The 17,133-nt window shown below is 60.6% G+C and overlaps 2 protein-coding genes across 9 annotated transcripts; one reads left to right on the top strand and one right to left on the bottom strand.

The window, feature by feature from the left end:
• Positions 1–802: 802 nt before the first annotated feature.
• On the bottom strand, positions 803–11,618 carry TAP1 (transporter 1, ATP binding cassette subfamily B member). 6 transcript variants are annotated; one of them, XM_054807713.1, is made up of 11 exons: positions 11,034–11,617; positions 10,657–10,759; positions 10,229–10,565; positions 9,785–9,982; positions 9,044–9,172; positions 8,180–8,365; positions 7,551–7,724; positions 6,758–6,917; positions 6,550–6,686; positions 5,807–5,960; positions 803–1,013 (listed from the first exon to the last, which is right to left on the bottom strand). In XM_054807713.1, exons 1-11 carry the CDS (start codon positions 11,377–11,379, stop codon positions 916–918), a joined length of 2,022 nt encoding a protein of 673 aa, XP_054663688.1. In that variant the 5' UTR covers positions 11,380–11,617; the 3' UTR covers positions 803–915. The 6 variants fall into 6 exon arrangements, with proteins under 6 accessions (XP_054663688.1, XP_054663686.1, XP_054663690.1 ...); XM_054807711.1 differs by lacking the exon at positions 803–1,013 and adding an exon at positions 2,313–5,096; XM_054807715.1 differs by lacking the exon at positions 803–1,013 and adding an exon at positions 2,313–4,987 and having other exon boundaries at positions 11,034–11,616.
• On the top strand, positions 11,376–15,893 carry TAP2 (transporter 2, ATP binding cassette subfamily B member). 3 transcript variants are annotated; one of them, XM_054807719.1, is made up of 12 exons: positions 11,376–11,480; positions 12,185–12,725; positions 12,806–12,914; positions 13,000–13,130; positions 13,208–13,413; positions 14,105–14,302; positions 14,378–14,506; positions 14,586–14,774; positions 14,868–15,041; positions 15,122–15,281; positions 15,359–15,495; positions 15,574–15,893. In XM_054807719.1, the coding sequence occupies exons 2-12, from the start codon at positions 12,251–12,253 to the stop codon at positions 15,874–15,876; spliced, it is 2,211 nt and encodes a 736-aa protein (XP_054663694.1). In that variant the 5' UTR covers positions 11,376–11,480; positions 12,185–12,250; the 3' UTR covers positions 15,877–15,893. The 3 variants fall into 3 exon arrangements, with proteins under 3 accessions (XP_054663694.1, XP_054663691.1, XP_054663692.1); XM_054807717.1 differs by lacking the exon at positions 11,376–11,480 and adding an exon at positions 12,003–12,039; XM_054807716.1 differs by lacking the exon at positions 11,376–11,480 and having other exon boundaries at positions 11,997–12,725.
• Positions 15,894–17,133: the final 1,240 nt, after the last annotated feature.

Here is a 17,133-nt window from a genome sequence, read left to right as displayed (position 1 = left end):
GGTGCAGGAGCAGAGATTCTCCTGCAGCCCATGGTGAAGGCCATGGTGAGGCAGGCTGTCCCCCTGCAGCCCATGGAGGAAGGATGGTGTTAGGGGCCTTCAAATGTCAGGACATGCCAGCTGTGCCCTGTCCCTTTGCCCTGTCCCCTCGGGGACCTCAGATCCCAGGGGAGGACGTGTCCCCCGCTGTCCCCACCCTCCCATCCCCATGCAGGGGCAGCCCATCCCCAAGAGAAGGGGTGCAGGGGGGTGCGAGGGGCTGTACCCAGAGCAGGGTATGGGTACGGGGGCCCAGGGGCCATACCACGATCTAGGAACAACGATGAGGGCAAGCCCCATCTACCCCAGAGCTGCCTGGGAGCCCAGACATAGATCCAGGGGGGTCTGGGAGCACCAGGGGGTAGGGTGGTCAGAAGGAGGCCCTGCAACACCCCCCCCGGGGACTGAAAAATTGGTCTGCAAATGCCCTTCGCGGGCAGGCAGGAATCAGGACAAAAAGCCCCCAGGAACCAGCACAGCCACACTCCATGGTCACCCACAAAGCTTTCTTGAAGGCCATGGTGCTGTGCCTGGGCAGGGTGGGCTTGGGCAGGGCAGAGAGGGACATGTGCTGCTGCGGGATGGAGGAGAGGAGAGCGGGCAGCGTCTGCAGAAGGGTCAATCAAAAAAATTCACTCAGTAGCCAATGTGACTATTAAGCAGTGCTGGGAGTCGCACCAGGATATTTCCACGAATGTGCGTCTCGACGAGAAACAAATTGTACGTAATTTATATTACAAAAAAGTTACAAATTCATCAGGTTTCCAATAAATTTAATACATATTCATTATTATTCCGTGAACGCATGAATATATGCTAATGTCCTGATACGCCTGCGCAGTTTCTTTCTCAGGTGGTCATCAGGGGTCGTCCTCCTCAAATCTTCCTCTTTCTCCGCTTCTTCAGTGTACACAGTTGGGTGACCTCTTCTTCATGATCTCCGTTTTGCAAGCTCAGCAACCTCGTTATCCGCCCTGCCCAGATGGTCCCAGGCTCGTTGGCATATTGGGCCCCCTTTATCAGAATGCCTCAAACTTTGTGTCTTTTTCTAGTTTATACCCAAAGACTATTCCCTAATTTACAGCTTCTCTTATCCTGTTTCTACATTCCAACTATCTTACTAATTGTTGTCTTTTGTACTGCAGCATGAGACAGGTGAAGCCTGAGTTTGTGGGGCCTGACTCAAGTGTTGCCAAGTTATATATTCTGGTTTAAAATTGTTCTACGCTAATTAGTTTCCCTTATTCATTCCCCCCTTTTCATTAAAATTGCCGATTCTTTCTCAAGAAGGCCTATAATACATTCTATTTTTGCAGCGTTCTCTTAAAGTATTTCCCTGACTCTACTGCGTTCCTTATTTTATTTCATTTCCAGTTCTCATATTCTCCTGAAGTTCGCCTGCTACACCAAAATGCACATTGCATTAATATACAAGTCAGGATTATCATCAGTCCTATAAGCAGGACAAAACCAAATAGCTGCTGGAGTCAGGTCAAATTAGGTAGCCAGGAAGGTAACTTGTGCCAAATTTCTTCAAAACCCCATGAGGTATGGTCTTTAGTTATTTTATACAATACTTCGCTTTGTCTACGGATTTTGTCTAAATCTGTGGAGATTCTACCGCTTTGGTCTATGTACATACAACAGCTTATATTTATGGTTGCACAAACACCACCTTGTGAAGCTAGTAATAAATCAAGGGCCATTCGGTTTTGAATGACTTCTTTCGACAGACTAGTTATTTCAATTTGCAAGGCCTGTATTGCATCAATGGTTTTGTTCTCAATGTTTTCTATTACCGCCGAAACGTTCACTATAGTTTTTTCTAGTTCACTTACCCCTAGCCATGGGAGAAACCACCTTACAAAACTATGGAACTTAGTAAACCTATCTGCTATAGCATGATGAGTTTTCTCATAAATTATGGGGAAGAGGTGCTTGAATATTGACCAGCTCTCTTGGGCCCCTCTACCTTCTAGAGCCCTAACCCATGGGATTCTGCCAAGCAGGTCTTTGAAGAGGCTGAAGTTAGCTCTCCTCAAGTCCAGGGTTGTAATCCCACTCATTACCCTGCTTCTTCCACGCAGGAACCTGAATTCAGCCATCTCATGGTCACTGCAGCCAAGGCTGCCCCCAGCCTTCACATCCCCAACTGTTGTCCCTTTAAATCGGGTTCGTTAGCCCGGTGTGCAATAAGCCACAGAGATGAGATATTGTTTATTCCATATTTGCTCAAAGATGGGGCCTAGGTAGTTTCCCACAAACTTCACACACCAGTTACAGTTCCATCGTATATTTATACAGTCCAGGGTGTTAGTTCTGCCTACTGTTCACACCTTCTAAATGACAATTGGTTAACTCTTTGCTTCGATTTAAAGACACAGTACCTTCTAAATTCACTACGCATGTTCGGTGAGTAGGGGAGGGGGTGTTTTCAGCAGTGGAGGTGTGGTTTTCATATTATAATGAGACAGTTCACTCAAAGGACACCAATTAGAGGAATTTAGCTGACTTTTGACTTTCAAGGATGTACATCTCCTTGTTAACAAGTGTTCCTCTGTTCAAGATGCCTTTACTACATCTTATCTAAGTATACTTCATTCTAATTAAATACATTTGAAGGTTCCAAGGACAGTCCTCCTGTTCTCAAATCCCAAGTTACCTTATTCTCAAGCAATAAGCAATAATGAATACACAGCTCAGAACACACACTCTAAATGTTAACTCCTTCTTTCTTATTTCAGAAAATGCAACCAGTGCTTCTTTGTTTGTTAGTACAAGGTCCAGCAGCACCCCTCTCCTCGTGGGCTCCTTCACCACCTATGTCAAAAAGTTATCATCAATGCTCTGCAGGAACCTCCTGGACTGTGCGTGCCTGGCCATCTTGCCTTTCCAGCAAATATCAGGGTGGCTGAAGTCTCCCATGAGGACCAGGGCCTGTGATTGTGAGGCTACTTCCAGCTGTCTGCAGAAGGCCTCATTGACTTCCTCATCCTGACCAGGTGGCCTGTAGTAAGCACCCACAACAGTGTCACCCATAGTAGCCTGCCCCTTACTTCTTACCCATAAGCTCTCGACTCGTCCTTCATCCACCCCTACGCAGAGCTTGATACATTCCAGTTGTTCTCTCACATGAAGAGCAACTCCACCACCTCACCTTGCTGGCCTGCCTTTCCTGAGAAGTACATGGCCATCCGTGAGAGCATTCCAGTCACATGAGCTATCCCACCATGTCTCTGTCATTGCAATGAGATCATGGCCCTGCGACTGCACACAGACCTCTAGTTCTTCCTGTTTGTTCCCTGTGCTGCGTGCGTTGGTGTACAGGCATTTCAGAGAGGTAACTGAGTGTGGAGGTTTCCCTGGAGGGGTGCAAGAGGGTCCACCATAGCCATACACATCCATGAGGTGGTTGGCTTTCTGGTTGTCAGAACCTCTTTCTCTTTCTGGAGGCAGCTACGGAACATTTGTTGCCGCTCTGGTTGGCCTGGCTTATTCCCCAGTTGGATGCGATGCTACGAGCGTTGCCACGTTGGACCCCATCCCCTGAGTCCTTCAGTTTAAAGCCCGCTTCACCAAGTTGGCCAGCCTGCTGCCAAAGATTCCCTTGCCTCTTCTAGGCAGCTGGATCCCATCCTTCTCGAACAGGTTAGAGTCATCCAAGAATGTCCCATTGTCGTAAAAGCCAAAAGCCTTGTGGTGGCACCAGCCATGTAGCCAGGAGTCGATATGCATTATACGCCTAGTTCTGTCTGCCCCCTTTCCCCCAACAGGTAGGAGGGATGAAAAGATAACTTGGGCACCGATGTTTGTCACTTGCACCCCCAGGGCTTTATAGTCCTCCTCGATTCTGCCCAGGTTCTGGCTTGCAGTGTCATGAAAGAGAGCAGTGGACAGTAGTGTGTCCTCTTGACAAGTTGTGGCACCCTCTCAGCAACCTCTCGGATCTTGGCTCCCGGAAGGCAGCGTACCTCTCATGACTCCCTGTCAGGTCGGCAGATGGGCGCCTCGGTGCCCCTTAGCAGAGAGTCACCCACTATGAGCACTCGTCATTTCTTTTTATGGTCCCCACTGTGTGCTGCTGGTACAGTTTCTCCTTGCACGCCTTGCTCGTGGGTGTCTATAGCTGTTAAAGCTTCATATCTGGTTTTGGTTGTGAAGCTGGAGGGTGGAGACTGAAGCAGAGTCCTGCTTTTGTGGGTCAGCAGGGTCCAAGGTGCCTCATTCTCAGCGGTGCCCACTACAGGTACTTGGTTATGGAACCACCCATCTATCTCTGTCTTGGCCCCTCTAACACTGCGCAGCCTTTTCACTGTTTCCTGCAACTCGGACACCTGACGCAACAGGTCATCAACCTGTGCACACCTCGTGCAGGTACGGACCTTTTCACCAGGAGAGGGGTCTGGGCACTCCCTGCAACCTACCGCCTGGCCTGAAGTCTCCTTCCTTACCACTTTCATCTGGGTGGATGCATCAGACATCTCAGGGGAGATGTTCTCTGTAGGAACACTGGCTTTACCTCTGAGGCGAGTGCCCCCCATTTTGACAGAGACCTAGAGCACTTCCCTGGGCTGTGTGGCCTACAAGGAGATCTCAGTCTCCCCTCTTTCATTTTCAAACCACGGCCCATGTCCTGTCACTACAGCCCTTGGTAAAAAGTCTTTCTCCATCTTTCTTCCTTGGAGGGAAGCTGCAGAAGTCAAAGCCAGACAGCTGGACCTAGAGATTGCTGCCTGAGAAACATGGCCAGTACTCTGTACTGACTCGTTGAGGGTGGCCAGTGCCCTGTGGGGGTGGCTACAACAATGGTCACGGAGGTAAACCCCTCAGGACCTTGCTGCCTGGGCAGAGCTCTGTGACATAGATATCCAAGAGCCGTGTCCCTGGAGAACATCAACACAACGACCATGTAGACCGGGTGGCTAAAATTGGAGTGGCTCGGGTAGACCTGGAGTGAGAACATCGTTGTGAGCTGTTCACGGTTCTGTGGGCCCATGGGACACTGGGGGAAGAGACACTATGGATGGGTGGGCTCACGATGGAGGGGTGGACCTGACCTGGGGGAAATGACGGAAGGGCAATTGCATGGCTTCAGCACCTGAGACCCCGCAGTCGGGCCAGGCCCCCATGACCCAGCCGGCTCCTCTCTGAAGCAATTCTGCTTTATTCCATACAAATTTCTGTCTCAATGTGGGCAGAGCAGCCCCCTGGCCACCCCATTGCTGCCCCCATCCCTGCACCCCTATTTCAGCCCCCCATCCCTGCAGCCCCTTCCCCCACTCCAGCTCCGGGGTGCCCCAATACATCCTGGGTACAAACAGAAGGATTTATTTCAAGCTCTGTGTCCTGTGGCCAGCCCTGCTGGTTACCAGTGGCACCCGCTGGAACCTGCTGGCCCCCTTGGTCACCATCACGCAGCAGGGACGTGGCAGCATGCCCAGCTGGGCGCCTGCACTCCCCCATCACAGCTCTCACGGTTCCTTGTCACAGCTTTTGGTGTGCCCATCCCTGCTCCTGGTGTCCCCATCCCTGTCCCTGGTCTCCCCATCCTGGTATGGGGTGTTCCCACCCCATCTCTCAATGTCCCCATCCCTGCTCCCAGTGCCCCCATCCCAGCTCCCAGTGTCCCCACCCCTTGGTGTCCCCATCCTGGCATCTGGTGTCCCCAGCCCCAACTCCTGCTGCCCCTCACCCTCTTTTCCTGTGTCCCCATCCCCCGCTCTCCCCCCTCGTCCCCCACCCTGCAGCAGGTGCCAGTAGTGGCTACCTGGGCGCAGGAGCTCCCCGGGGGACCCCAGTTCATGCAGTCGTCCCCCCTCCAGCACGGCCACCCGCTGCGCCCTCATGGCCAGGGCCACCTGCCCCGTCACCAGCAGCACTGCGCGCCTGGTCCTGCTGGCTCTGAAGATCTCCTGCTCCACCTGCGGCGGGTAGAATCATCAGTGGGGACCCCCGGGTGTGGGGACACAGGGGACATAGGGAGCAAGGACCCAGGGGACACAGGGAACAGAGACCCAGGGGACATGAGGAGTTGAGACTAAGGGGACACAGGGACCAAAGACCAAGGGGACATGGGGACCAAAGACCCAGGGGACATGGGGAGTGCAGATCCAGAGGACACGGGGACCAGGGACCCAGGGGACATTGGACGGAGGGACCTAGGGAACACTGGGAGTTGAGACCAAGGGGACATGTGGACCAGGGACCGGGGGGGATGCTGGGAGAAGGACCCAGGGACATGGGGACACCAGGGGATACCAGGACTGAGGGCCAAGGCAACCCAGGCAGCAGGGACCAAGGAGACACAGGGACCAGGGACAGAGGGTACATTGGAACTGGGGACTATGGGAACACAGGGGCCAGGGACCCAGGGACACTGGGACTGGGGACCAAGAGGACATGGGGACCAGGGGCCCAGGAGATGATGGAAAGAGGAGACCCAGGGGGACCCCCAGGGACTGGGGTGCTGCTGGACAGGGGGACCGAGGGGATACGGGTGTCACTTCCCACCTGCAGCTGGCTCTCGGCATCCAGGGCGCTGGTGGGTTCATCGAGGATGAGGACACGAGGGTCCCTCACCAGGGCACGAGCAATGGCCACCCCCTGCCGCTGTCCCCCGGAGAGCTGCCCCCCCAGCTCGCCCACCTCTGCACGAGACGGGGGGTCAGTGTGGGGACATGGGGATGCGGGGACAGCAGGGGTGGGGGGCACCTCCTACCTGTGTCATAGCCCCGGGGCAGGCGGGTGATAAAGGTGTGGGCACCCGCACGGGTGGCTGCCACTGTCACCTGTGCCCGGCTCCAACTCTCCGGCCCGTAGGCGATGTTGGCGTGGAGTGAGCGGGAGAAGAGCACCGGCTCTTGGGGGACGGCGGCCACCTGCGACACAGGGGACGGCTGGGGACACGGTGGGGATGTGGGGGGGGGGACATGGTGTGGAAGTGGGGGTAGATGGTGGGGACGTGGCTGGGGATGTGATGGGGAGATGGTTCGGACATGGCTGGGGACATGGTGGAGACGTGGCAAGGAGATGGTGGGGATGGATGGGGACGCTGCAGGGGACATAGCAGGGGACTTGGCAGGGACACGGACGGGACAGCCGAGGATGCAGCAGGGATGCAGAGGTGACATGGCAGGGACATGGCGGGGATCGGGATACAGTGGGGACACAACTAGGGACGTGGCAGGGATGTCTGGGGACACAGCTGGGGATGCGGGGGGAACATCTGGGGACACGGCAGGGATGCGTTGGTGACATGGTGGGGATGGCTGGGGACATGGCAGGGACATGGTGTGAGAAGTGGTGGGGACACGGTGGAAGCGGCCTGTGGATGTGGTAGGGATGTCTGGGGATGCGTCGGGGATGTCTGGTGACACGGGGTGCTGGCGAGGTCATGGTGAGGATGGCTGGTGACACGGGGGTGGCAGTGGGGACCCGTTGGGGGCGGCTGGTGACACAGGGGTGGGAGTGGGGACCAGTGGGGACATTGTGTGATGGGGCGGTGGCAGCACCTGGCAGCGCAGGTAGGCGTGCTGGTAGTCAGGGAGGGGATGACCATCCAGTAGCACCCGCCCGGCCCCCGGCGGGCGCAGGCACAGGACCAGGGACACCAGGGTGCTCTTCCCCGCCCCTGGGGGGGCCACCACCGCCAGCACTTCCCCAGGGCGCAGCTCCAGGGACACGCCCTGGGGGGAGACAGAGGTGACACCCCCACACCCCCTCCCACAGTGTCCCCGGCCCTCCCCATACCCTCCCTGCCATGTCCCCATCGTGTTCCCACAGCCCCCCACCACGTCCATGTCCCCATGCCCTCCCTGCTACGTCCCCATGTCCATGTCCCCATGTCCCTCTGCCATGTCCTCACCATGTCCTTCTGTGCCCTCACCACCCCCCCACATCCTCCCCACCACCCATGGTCCCCATGCCATGTCCCCCCACCATGTCCCCATGTTCCCTCATCGTGTCCCCACACACTCCCCACCATGTCTATGTTCCCATGTCCACCTGCCATGTCCCCACCATGTTCTTCTGTACTCCCACCATGTCCCCACACCCTCCCCACCATGTCCATGTCCCCATGCTCTCCCCACCACATCCTCCCATCATGTCTCCACATCCCCTGCCCTGTCCCCGTGCCCACCTTGAGGACGGGCTCTTGCTGCTCGGGGTAGGAGAACCAGACGTCCTCAAGCTGCAGGTGGCCCTGCAGGACATCAGGCACCAGTGTCCCCGTGGGTGTCATCTGCTCCTCCTGGTCCAGGAACTCAAAGATCTTCTCTGAGGAGCCCACGGCCTTGGTCATGTGGGGGTAGTAGCGGAGCAGGACCTGGGGACACAGTGGGGACATCCCCAGGAGGGTGTGGGGACATGGGGAATGGGCACGAGGACGTAGGGACACAGGTGACTGGGAGAGGGATGCATCCAGGAGGACATGGGGAATGGGCATGGGGACATGGCTGGGAGGGTGTGGGGACATGGGAACATGGTGGGACTAGCATGGGGACCTGGAAGGAAGGATATGGGGACACAGCAGGGGACACAGGGACATGGTAGGGAGGCCATGGGGACATAGTAGGGCATGGAGACATGGAGGGGAGGACCTGAGAACACAGAGGGGACATGGTGGGGAGAATGAGGGGATGTGGGGAACAGGCATGGGGACACAGAGGACAGGGATGCGTCCAAGAGGAGATGGGGACATGGGGAACAGGCATGGGGACACAGCTGGGAGAGTGTGGGGGATGTGGAGGAGACAGGAACATGGTGGGGGTACATGGGAGAGCACAGGGACATGGTGGGACCAGCATGGGGACATGGCAGGGAGGATACGGGGGCACAGCAGGGGACACAGGGAGGTGGTGGGGAGGGCATGGGGACATGGGTGGCCATGGGGACACACTAGGACTGGCATGGGGACACAGCGGGGAGGGCACGGGGACACGGGGAATGGGCTTGGGGACACAGTGGGGAGGACGCTGGGGACACGGCGTCCCCTCGGTCTCACCTCCACAGCCTCGGTGAACTGCATCTGGTAGATGAGGAAGGTGAGAAGGTCCCCGGTGGTGATGGTCCCCGCAGCCACCAGCCGTCCCCCGTAGCAGAGGAGCCCCAGCTTCAGGGCCAGTGCTGAGAACTGGGGACACCGCAGGGAGGTCACTGCTGGGTGACACCACTGGAGGGGTCTCTGTCACCCTCCTCGCCGTGGCCACCAAGGTCTCAGCCTTGCTCTGTCACCTCTCCCGTTCCATCACGTTACCCCCATGTCCCAGATGTCACATCCCCCATGTCACCAAGCCCCTGTGCCCCAGAGCCCCTGTGCTGTCACCCCCCCTGTGTCCTGATGTCCCCATGTCATCATGTCCCCCAGCCCCATGCCACCACATCCCCATGTCCTGTCACACCCATGTCATCACATCTCCTAGCCCTATGCCACCACATCCCCATGTCCCTGTCCCCATGTCCCCATCTCTCTGCCATCATGTTCCCCACCGCCCTGCCACCCCATCCCCATGTTCCCCAGCCCCGTGCCACCATGTTTCATCACCCCCATGTCATCACATCTCCTAGCCCATGCCACCACATCCCCATGTCCCCTGTTCCCATGTCCCCCATCTCCATGTCTCCTGTCTCCATGCCACCATATCGCCATGTCCTGTCACCCCCACACCATCACACCCTCCACCCCCATGCCACCGCATCCTCACATCCCCCAGCCCCAGTGTCCCCATGTCCCCTGTCCCCATACCCCACTGGCCCAAAGGGTGGCCGCGTAGGTGGCCGCCTCCTTCCCCTCCAGCTGATAGACATGGCGCAGGCGCTGGTGGTACCGCTCGGCTGCCCCGGCTTCATGGGCGAAGCTGCGGACGGTGGCCATAGCCTGGAAGGTCTCCACTGCCACCTTGGTGGCATCTGCCAATGCCTCCTGCACCCGCCGTGACAGCCCCTGGGGACAGTGGTGTCACCTCAGGGCTGGCGGGCAGAGAGAAGGGGACAGGGGGAGCAGGGAGGGGACATCGAGAATGGTGGGCATGGGGCGGTGACAGGGGCACATGGAGGGGACAGTGGGCACATGTAAGGGATGGCAGGGATGTGGAGGGGACAGTGGGCACATGGAAGGGATGGTGGGCATGAGGAGGAGATGGTAGGCACAGGGAGGGGACAAGGGACCCGTGTCCCCCCGCCCCAGTACCTGCTGGATCTTGCCGACACCCCGGGGCAGCAGCAGGAGGATGGGCAGTGACAGGAGGGTGACAAAGGCCAGGTGGGGTGACAACCAAGTCATGGTGACCAGGAGAAAAATGCCCCGTGCCAGGTACCACAGCAAGAGGCTGAGCGCTTCGGCCACTGCCGTGTGGGTGGCCTCCACGTCTCCTGTCACCCGTGCCGTCACTGCCCCGGTCCCCATCAAATGCAGGGAGGTGACATCCCGTCGCAGGATGGCAGAGAAGACACGACGTTGGAGACGTCCCAACGCCCGGCTCAACGTCCCCATGTAGGTGACATCACAGGTGAATTCAGTGATGGCACTGTGGCAATGGCACCAGGGTGGCTTAGCATGGGGACACACGTGCCACCCCCCCACCGCCCCATGTGACATCTCCAGTGACGCCATCCTACCTGCCGAGCCCCAGCAGCGCCATGGGCCAGTTGGCCGCCACCTCATCCTTGCTGGCCACCCAGTCGGTGATGCGTCCCGTGAAGTAGGGAACGGCCACCTCCCCTGCCGGGGGGACACACACGCCGCATCAGGGCAACGGGACCCACCCCCCCCCCGGGTCTATGTCACCCCCCAGGGTGGGGGGGACCCCACAGTGTGACCTCAAGGGGCTGGTGCTGCATCCCCCCCCCCGCCCCATCCCACTGGGTACTGCCCCCCTAAACTGGGTGCTGCCCCCCCCGAAGCTCAGAGCACCCCCCCGCGCTGCTCCCCCCCCCCCCAAACCGGGTGCCTCCCCCGCCTCATGCCCGCCGATGCCCCCCCCCCCGCCAGGTACCGAGCACCGAGGCCGCCATCAGCGCCGCCACCACCGCGCAGCGCCGGCGCTCGGGGCTCAGCAGCGACAGGAGGCGGCGGGCGGGGGACGCCCCCATCGTCTGGCCCGGCCCGGTCCCGATGTGTCTCCCGGCGTGCTCCGGTGCGCCCGGTCCGGTCCCGGGGTGCTCCGGTCCGGTCCCGGGGTGCCCCTGTCCTGCTCCCGGCGTGCTCCCGGTGCTAGCCCCGATGTGCTCCCGGTCCCGGTGTCCCCGGTCCGGTCCGGTCCCGGTCCTGCTCTCGGTCCCACCGCCGTTTCTCGGAAAGTGAAACCCAGCGCGGGGGCGGGACCTGCATCGGCCGCGCATGTCCCAGCCCCGAGAACCGGGAACCGGCGGGGTGGGGGGGTACAGGGCATCACCGTGGGGGTCCCTCCAGGCACCGGGTATCACCGGAGGGGTCCCTCCAGGTACCGGGCATCACCGGGGGGGTCCTTCCAGGCACCGGGCATCACCGGGGGGGGCCTCTCCAGGCACCGGGCATCACCGGGGGGGCACAGGGCACCGGGAACCATCACGGGGGATCCCCGGGGGTCCCCATCCCCCGTGTCCGTGCTCGGGAGGGGTCCCTGGGGGATGGGAGGGCAGGGAGGGGCAAAAGCCGGGCGGGTGGCGCTCATTGGTGGAGGCATTGTCGTCATCAGTTGCCGGGCAGATCGAGCTCCAGCAGTTTGGAGTGGCGCGTGTTGCGGGAGTGGGGCGGGGTGAGGCAGAGGGGCGGGCTCGGGGGCGGGGCATAGGGCGGGAGGGGCGGGGCATAGGGCGGGAGGGCGGGGCGTAGGGCGGGAGGGGCGGAGCGAGGGGTGGGGCGGGCATAGGGCGAAGGTAGAGACCGTGGGGAGGTGGGCGGGGCGAGGGGCGGAGGGGGCGGAGCAAAGCGCGGGAGGGGGCGGGGTGAAGGGCGGAGGGGGCGGGGTAGCGAAAGTGAAACTAAAAGGCAGCGCGACAGGACCGTACTGGGAGGAACTGGTGGGACTGGGGTTACTGGGGGTGGGGGGGTTGTACTGGGAGCACTGGTGAGTGCTGCAGGGTGCCGGGTGGGGTCTTGGGGTGCAGGCTGGGGTTACTGGGGGGCTGAACTGGGAGCACTGGTGTTGACTGGTGAATTCTCCAGGGTGCTAAGCGCCGTCCAGGGCAGTTGCACTGGGAGCACTGGTGTTGACTGGTGAGCACCTTGGCCATGGCGCTACTCCCTGCCACCCGCCTGGCCTGCCTCCTGCTCCTGATTGACCTGGTGGTGCTGGCGGCGCTGGCCCGGCTGGCCCCGGCACTGGCCCACTTGGGCCCAGTAGCCGCCTGGCTGGAAGCCGGACTGCGGCTGCTGGCGTTTACCGCAGCTGAACGGCTGCTGGCGCCGGGGGGTCCCTGGGGAGCTGCTGTAGTGCTCAGCCTCACGCCCGCCACCTTCCTCACCCTCCGGACCCTCCTGGTGCCGTACGGTGCCACACCGGTGCTGCTGGCCATGGCTGCTCCGGCTTGGTTGGCATTGACCCACGGTGCGACTGCCGCGGCGCTGCTGGCTTGGGCCGTGCCGTCGCCCAGCGGGGATGTGGGCACCAAGTTGCCGGCGGCTGTGGGGCGGCTGCTGGCACTGGCGTGGACTGAGTGGCCCGTGCTTGGTGGCGCTTTCTTCTTCCTGGCGTTGGCCGCGCTGGGTGAGTGATGGCGGATGTGGGGTGGGGGTGCCGGTGTTGTTGCCTCCCCTTGCTGACCCCCCTGCCTGGTTTCCTTCCAGGTGAGACCGCAGGGCCGTACTGCACCGGCCAAGCCCTGGACGCCATCCAGCGTGGGGACGGACCCACCGCCTTCACCATCTGCCTGGTCCTCGCCGCTGATTTGGGCAGGTGGGGGTCCCTGTGTCCCCCTTGTCCATCCATCTGCCCTCCAGGGCTGGGCTGACGGGGGGTCCCTATGTCTGTCTCCCCCCAGCTCGCTGTTTGCCGGCTGCCGTGGGGGTCTCTTCATGCTGGCACGAGCCCGGCTCAAACTGAGCACCTGCCACCAGCTCTTCTCCCGCCTGGTGCACCAGGATCTGGACTTCTTCCAGGAGACACCAGCAGGTAGGGCAAGTCCCCATCCTCCCCCGCAGCTCCCCAGGACCCCCAACCCCACCACTGACCCCTCACTGTCCCCTCAGCCGAGCTGTCCGCCCGGTTGGCCAACGACGTGCCCTTGCTGTGCGGTGCGGTGCCGAGCAGCACCAACGTGGCGTTGCGGAGCTTGGGGATAACATTGGGGTTGGGTGGCTTCATGGTGGGGCTGTCGCCCCGCCTGGCGCTGCTGACGCTGCTGGAGGTGCCCCTCATCATCACCGCGCGCAAGGTCTATGACGCCCGGTACCAGGTGACAGTGGGGATGGAATGGGGACAGGATGGACACCAGGGGGATGCGATGGTGGGGATGGGATGGGAAGGTGGGAATGGGGTGGTGGGATGAAGACCAGGGAGATGAGAGGTGGGGATGGGGATGGTGGGGATGGGATGGCAGGATGGGGACCAGGGAGATGTGATGGTGGGAATGGGACAGGGCAGTGGGGATGGGATGAGGCAGTGGGAATTGGATGGTGGGATGGGGACCAGGGGGATGGGATGGTGGAAATGGGAATGGTGGGGATGGGATGGGACAGTGGGATGGGGACAGGATGGGATGGTGGGGATGGGATGGTGGGATGGGGACCAGGAGGGATGGGATGGTGGGGATAGGATGGGATGGGACAGTGGGGTGAGATGGGGATGGGATGGGACAGTGGGGATGGGATGGTGTGGTGGTGAGGGGGGGGGTGGGATGGAGACAGAGGATGGGACAGTGGGGATGGGATGGTGGGATGGGGACGTGCTGGTAGGGACAGGGGTCAGCGGGGACAGGATGGGGTTGGCAGGGATGGGACAGTGGGGTGTGGGGACAGTGGGGTGTGGGGACAGTGGGGTGTGGGGACAGAGGTTTGGGCTTGTTGGGGAGGGGATGGGCAGGGCCAGGCCAGTGGGGATGTCCTGCTGCCGCCCTGCCAGTGCTGAATCTGTCCGCCCCCACCCAGGTGCTGCAGCGAGCCACGCTGGACGCCACAGCCAACACGGCAGCGGTGGTGCAGGAGGCCATCTCCTCCATTGAAACGGTGCGGACCTTTGCTGGGGAGGAGGAGGAGGAGCGCCGCCACAGCCAGGCAGTGGCCAAGATGCTGGCACTGAAGGACCAGATGGACGTGGAGAAGGCACTCTTCACCCTCGTCCAGCGGGTGAGGCGGGTGCAGGAAGGACCCTGGTGTCTGGGCACCCCTGTCCCCCGCACCCGCTGACCCCCATCCCTGCAGGCGCTGCAGCTGGCCATGCAGATGGTGGTGCTCTACTACGGGCACCAGCAGCTCCGCGAGGGGACCATCACCACTGGCAGCCTCGTCACCTTCCTCCTCTACCAGGCTAAAATCGGCCACCACGTGCAGGTGAGACCACGCGATGCATGTCCCACTCACCGTGTCCGTCTGTCCCCGTCCCCGGTGCCAGCGCCTCTGTCCCGTGCAGGCGCTGGTCTTTGGCCACGGCGACTTGCTCAGCAAAGTGGCAGCCAGCCACAAGGTCTTCGAGTACCTGGACCAGGGACCCACCGGGGACACCGGGGGCACGTGGGCACCCACCACGCTGCAGGGACACGTCTCCTTCCAGCACGTCTCCTTCGCCTATCGCGCGCGCCCTGAGCACCTCGTCCTGCAGGTAGGGCTGAGGCGGGTGGGGGGGTCCCCAAGGAGGGGACAGGGGTGTCCCTGAGCACCCACCGCTGCATCCTGCCCCCCCTGTCCTCCAAAGGACGTCTCCTTCGAGCTGCGCCCTGGCGAGGTGACGGCACTGGCGGGACTCAACGGCAGCGGGAAAAGCACCTGCGCGGCGCTGCTGGAGCGATTCTACGAGCCCGGGGCTGGGGAGGTGCTGCTGGACGGGGTGCCGCTGCGGGACTACGAGCACCGCTACCTGCACCACAAGGTGAGGGCAGCAGCAGGCAGGCAGGCGGGCAGCACAACCGCACTGAGCGGTGCCCGGGCTCAGCCTGTGCCTGGGGGCAGGTGGCGTTGGTGGGGCAGGAGCCCGTGCTTTTTTCTGGCACCGTCTGGGACAACATCACGTTCGGGTTGGAGAGCTGCAAGGAGGAGGAGGTGAGGGCAGCTGCCACTGCTGCCGGTGCCCTGGACTTCATCTTGGCGCTGGACCGGGGTTTTAACACCGGTGAGTGCCAGGGGTGCTGCAGGGAGGGGACCCAGGTGTCCTGGTCTCACTCACCCCCCTGGCCTTTTGCCCCACAGACGTGGGGGAGAGAGGGGGGCAGCTCTCGGCGGGGGAGAAGCAGCGCATTGCCATTGCCCGGGCCCTGGTGCGGCGACCAACCATCCTCATCCTCGACGAAGCCACCAGCGCTTTGGATGTGGAGGGCAAGGCGGTGGTAAGCTGCGGGAAGTGCCAGGGTGGGGGGGGTCCCAGCCCCACGGCGGGTGCTGATGCGTGCTGTCATCTCCCATAGCTGCAGCAGTGGGTGCAGGGCGGGGAAGCCCGGACGGTGCTGCTCATCACCCACTGCCCGCGGATGCTGGAATTGGCCGACCGCGTCGTGGTGCTGGAACGTGGCACTGTGGTCGAGATGGGGACACCCGCCGAGCTGCGGAGCCGCCACGGGCTCTACAGCCACCTGCTGCAGCGTTCTCCTGGCATGGGGTGGCCAAAGACGCCAGGGATGGGCTCTGGGGAGCAGCAAACAGCTCCTGCTCCAGCAGCTGGGCAAGAGGAGAGGGCTGCTCAGGTTGGGACAGAGATTTGTACAAAATAAAGCAGATTTGCTTTGCAGAGGAGCTGGCTGGGTCGCAGAGAGCGGCTGAGCCCAGCTGCGGGGTTTCAGGCACGGAAGCCATGCGCTCACCCTCCAGTTGTCTGTGAGAGCTGTGATGGGGAACTGCAGGCGCCCAGCTGGGCATGCTGCCACGTCCCTGTTGCATGATGGTGACCACGGGGGCCAGCGGGTTCCACCGGGTGCCACTGGTAACCAGCAGGGCTGGCCACGGGATGCAGAGCTTGAAATAAATCCTTCTGTTTGTACCCAGGATGTATTGGGGCACCCCGGAGCTGGAGTGGGGGAAGGGGCTGCAGGGATGGAGGGCTGAAATAGGGGTGCAGGGATGGGGGCAGCAATGGGTTGGCCAGGGGGCTGCTCTGCCCACATTGAGACAGAAATTTGGATGGAATAAAGCAGAATTGCTTCAGAGAGGAGCCAGCTGGGTCATGGGGGCCTGGCCCGACTGCGGGGTCTCAGGCGCCAAAGCCATGTGCTCACCCTCCAGTTGTCACCACCGCCATGGGAAGGGTGTGCTGCTGGCGTTGGTGTGATGTAATTAATCTGCTGGCCTCCCCCTCATGATACCATAGCCACTGTCCTTTATACCTGAGAAGCTTCACTCGCTTGATTCTGGTGCATTGTTAACATTGATGAACGTCCTCTGCAATGGCTGCAGTGGTCAGGTCCACCCCTCCATCATGAGCCCACCCATCCATAGTGTGTCTCCCCCCAGTGTCCCACAGAGCCATGAACAGCTCACGATGACATTCCCACTCTGGGTCTACCTGAGCCACTCCAATTTTAGCCACCCAGTCTACTTGGTCCTTGTGTTGATGTTCTCCAGGAACATGCCTCTTGGACATCTATGTGACGGCGCTCTGCCCAGGCACCAAGGTCCTGATGACATAACGCAGCAGCCCAGAGGGGTTTACCTCCGCAACCATCACTGTAGCCACCCCCACAGGGCAGCTTCCTTCAAAAGAAGAAAGATGGAGAGAGATGTTTTACCATGGCCTGTAGCAACAGGACAAGGGCTGTGGTTTGAAACTGAAAGAGGGGAGATCGAGATTGACATAAGAAATGTTTTACAATGAGGGTGGCAAGGCACTGGAACAAGTTGTCCAGAGAAGTTATGGATGCCTCATCATTGGGAGTGTTCAGGGTCAAGTTGGACAGGACCTTTGAGCAACTTGATCTAGTGGAAGGTGTCCCTTGCAAAGCCATGGAATTCATTTGTCCCTTTGCCCAGCTGGA

Source organism: Grus americana, chromosome 32 (assembly GCF_028858705.1).
Source record: "Grus americana isolate bGruAme1 chromosome 32, bGruAme1.mat, whole genome shotgun sequence".
NCBI lineage: Eukaryota > Metazoa > Chordata > Aves > Gruiformes > Gruidae > Grus > Grus americana.
The sequence above is the reverse complement of the archived record's forward strand: the minus strand, read 5'-3'. Positions and strand labels throughout refer to the sequence as shown.

Excerpts from the sequence above, each read along its gene's own strand:
- TAP1 (XM_054807710.1), bottom strand. The coding sequence starts at position 11,379 with ATGCGCGGCCGATGCAGGTCCCGCCCCCGCGCTGGGTTTCACTTTCCG. Across the intron at positions 9,173-9,784 it reads CCACCCTTTGGGCCAGTGGG|TTCTCAGCACTGGCCCTGAA; the intron begins GTATGGGGACAG and ends CGGTGTCCCCAG. Across the intron at positions 5,961-6,549 it reads ATGCCGAGAGCCAGCTGCAG|GTGGAGCAGGAGATCTTCAG; the intron begins GTGGGAAGTGAC and ends TACCCGCCGCAG.
- TAP2 (XM_054807719.1), top strand. The coding sequence starts at position 12,251 with ATGGCGCTACTCCCTGCCACCCGCCTGGCCTGCCTCCTGCTCCTGATT. Across the intron at positions 13,414-14,104 it reads TCTATGACGCCCGGTACCAG|GTGCTGCAGCGAGCCACGCT; the intron begins GTGACAGTGGGG and ends GCCCCCACCCAG. Across the intron at positions 15,042-15,121 it reads ACCGCTACCTGCACCACAAG|GTGGCGTTGGTGGGGCAGGA; the intron begins GTGAGGGCAGCA and ends GCCTGGGGGCAG.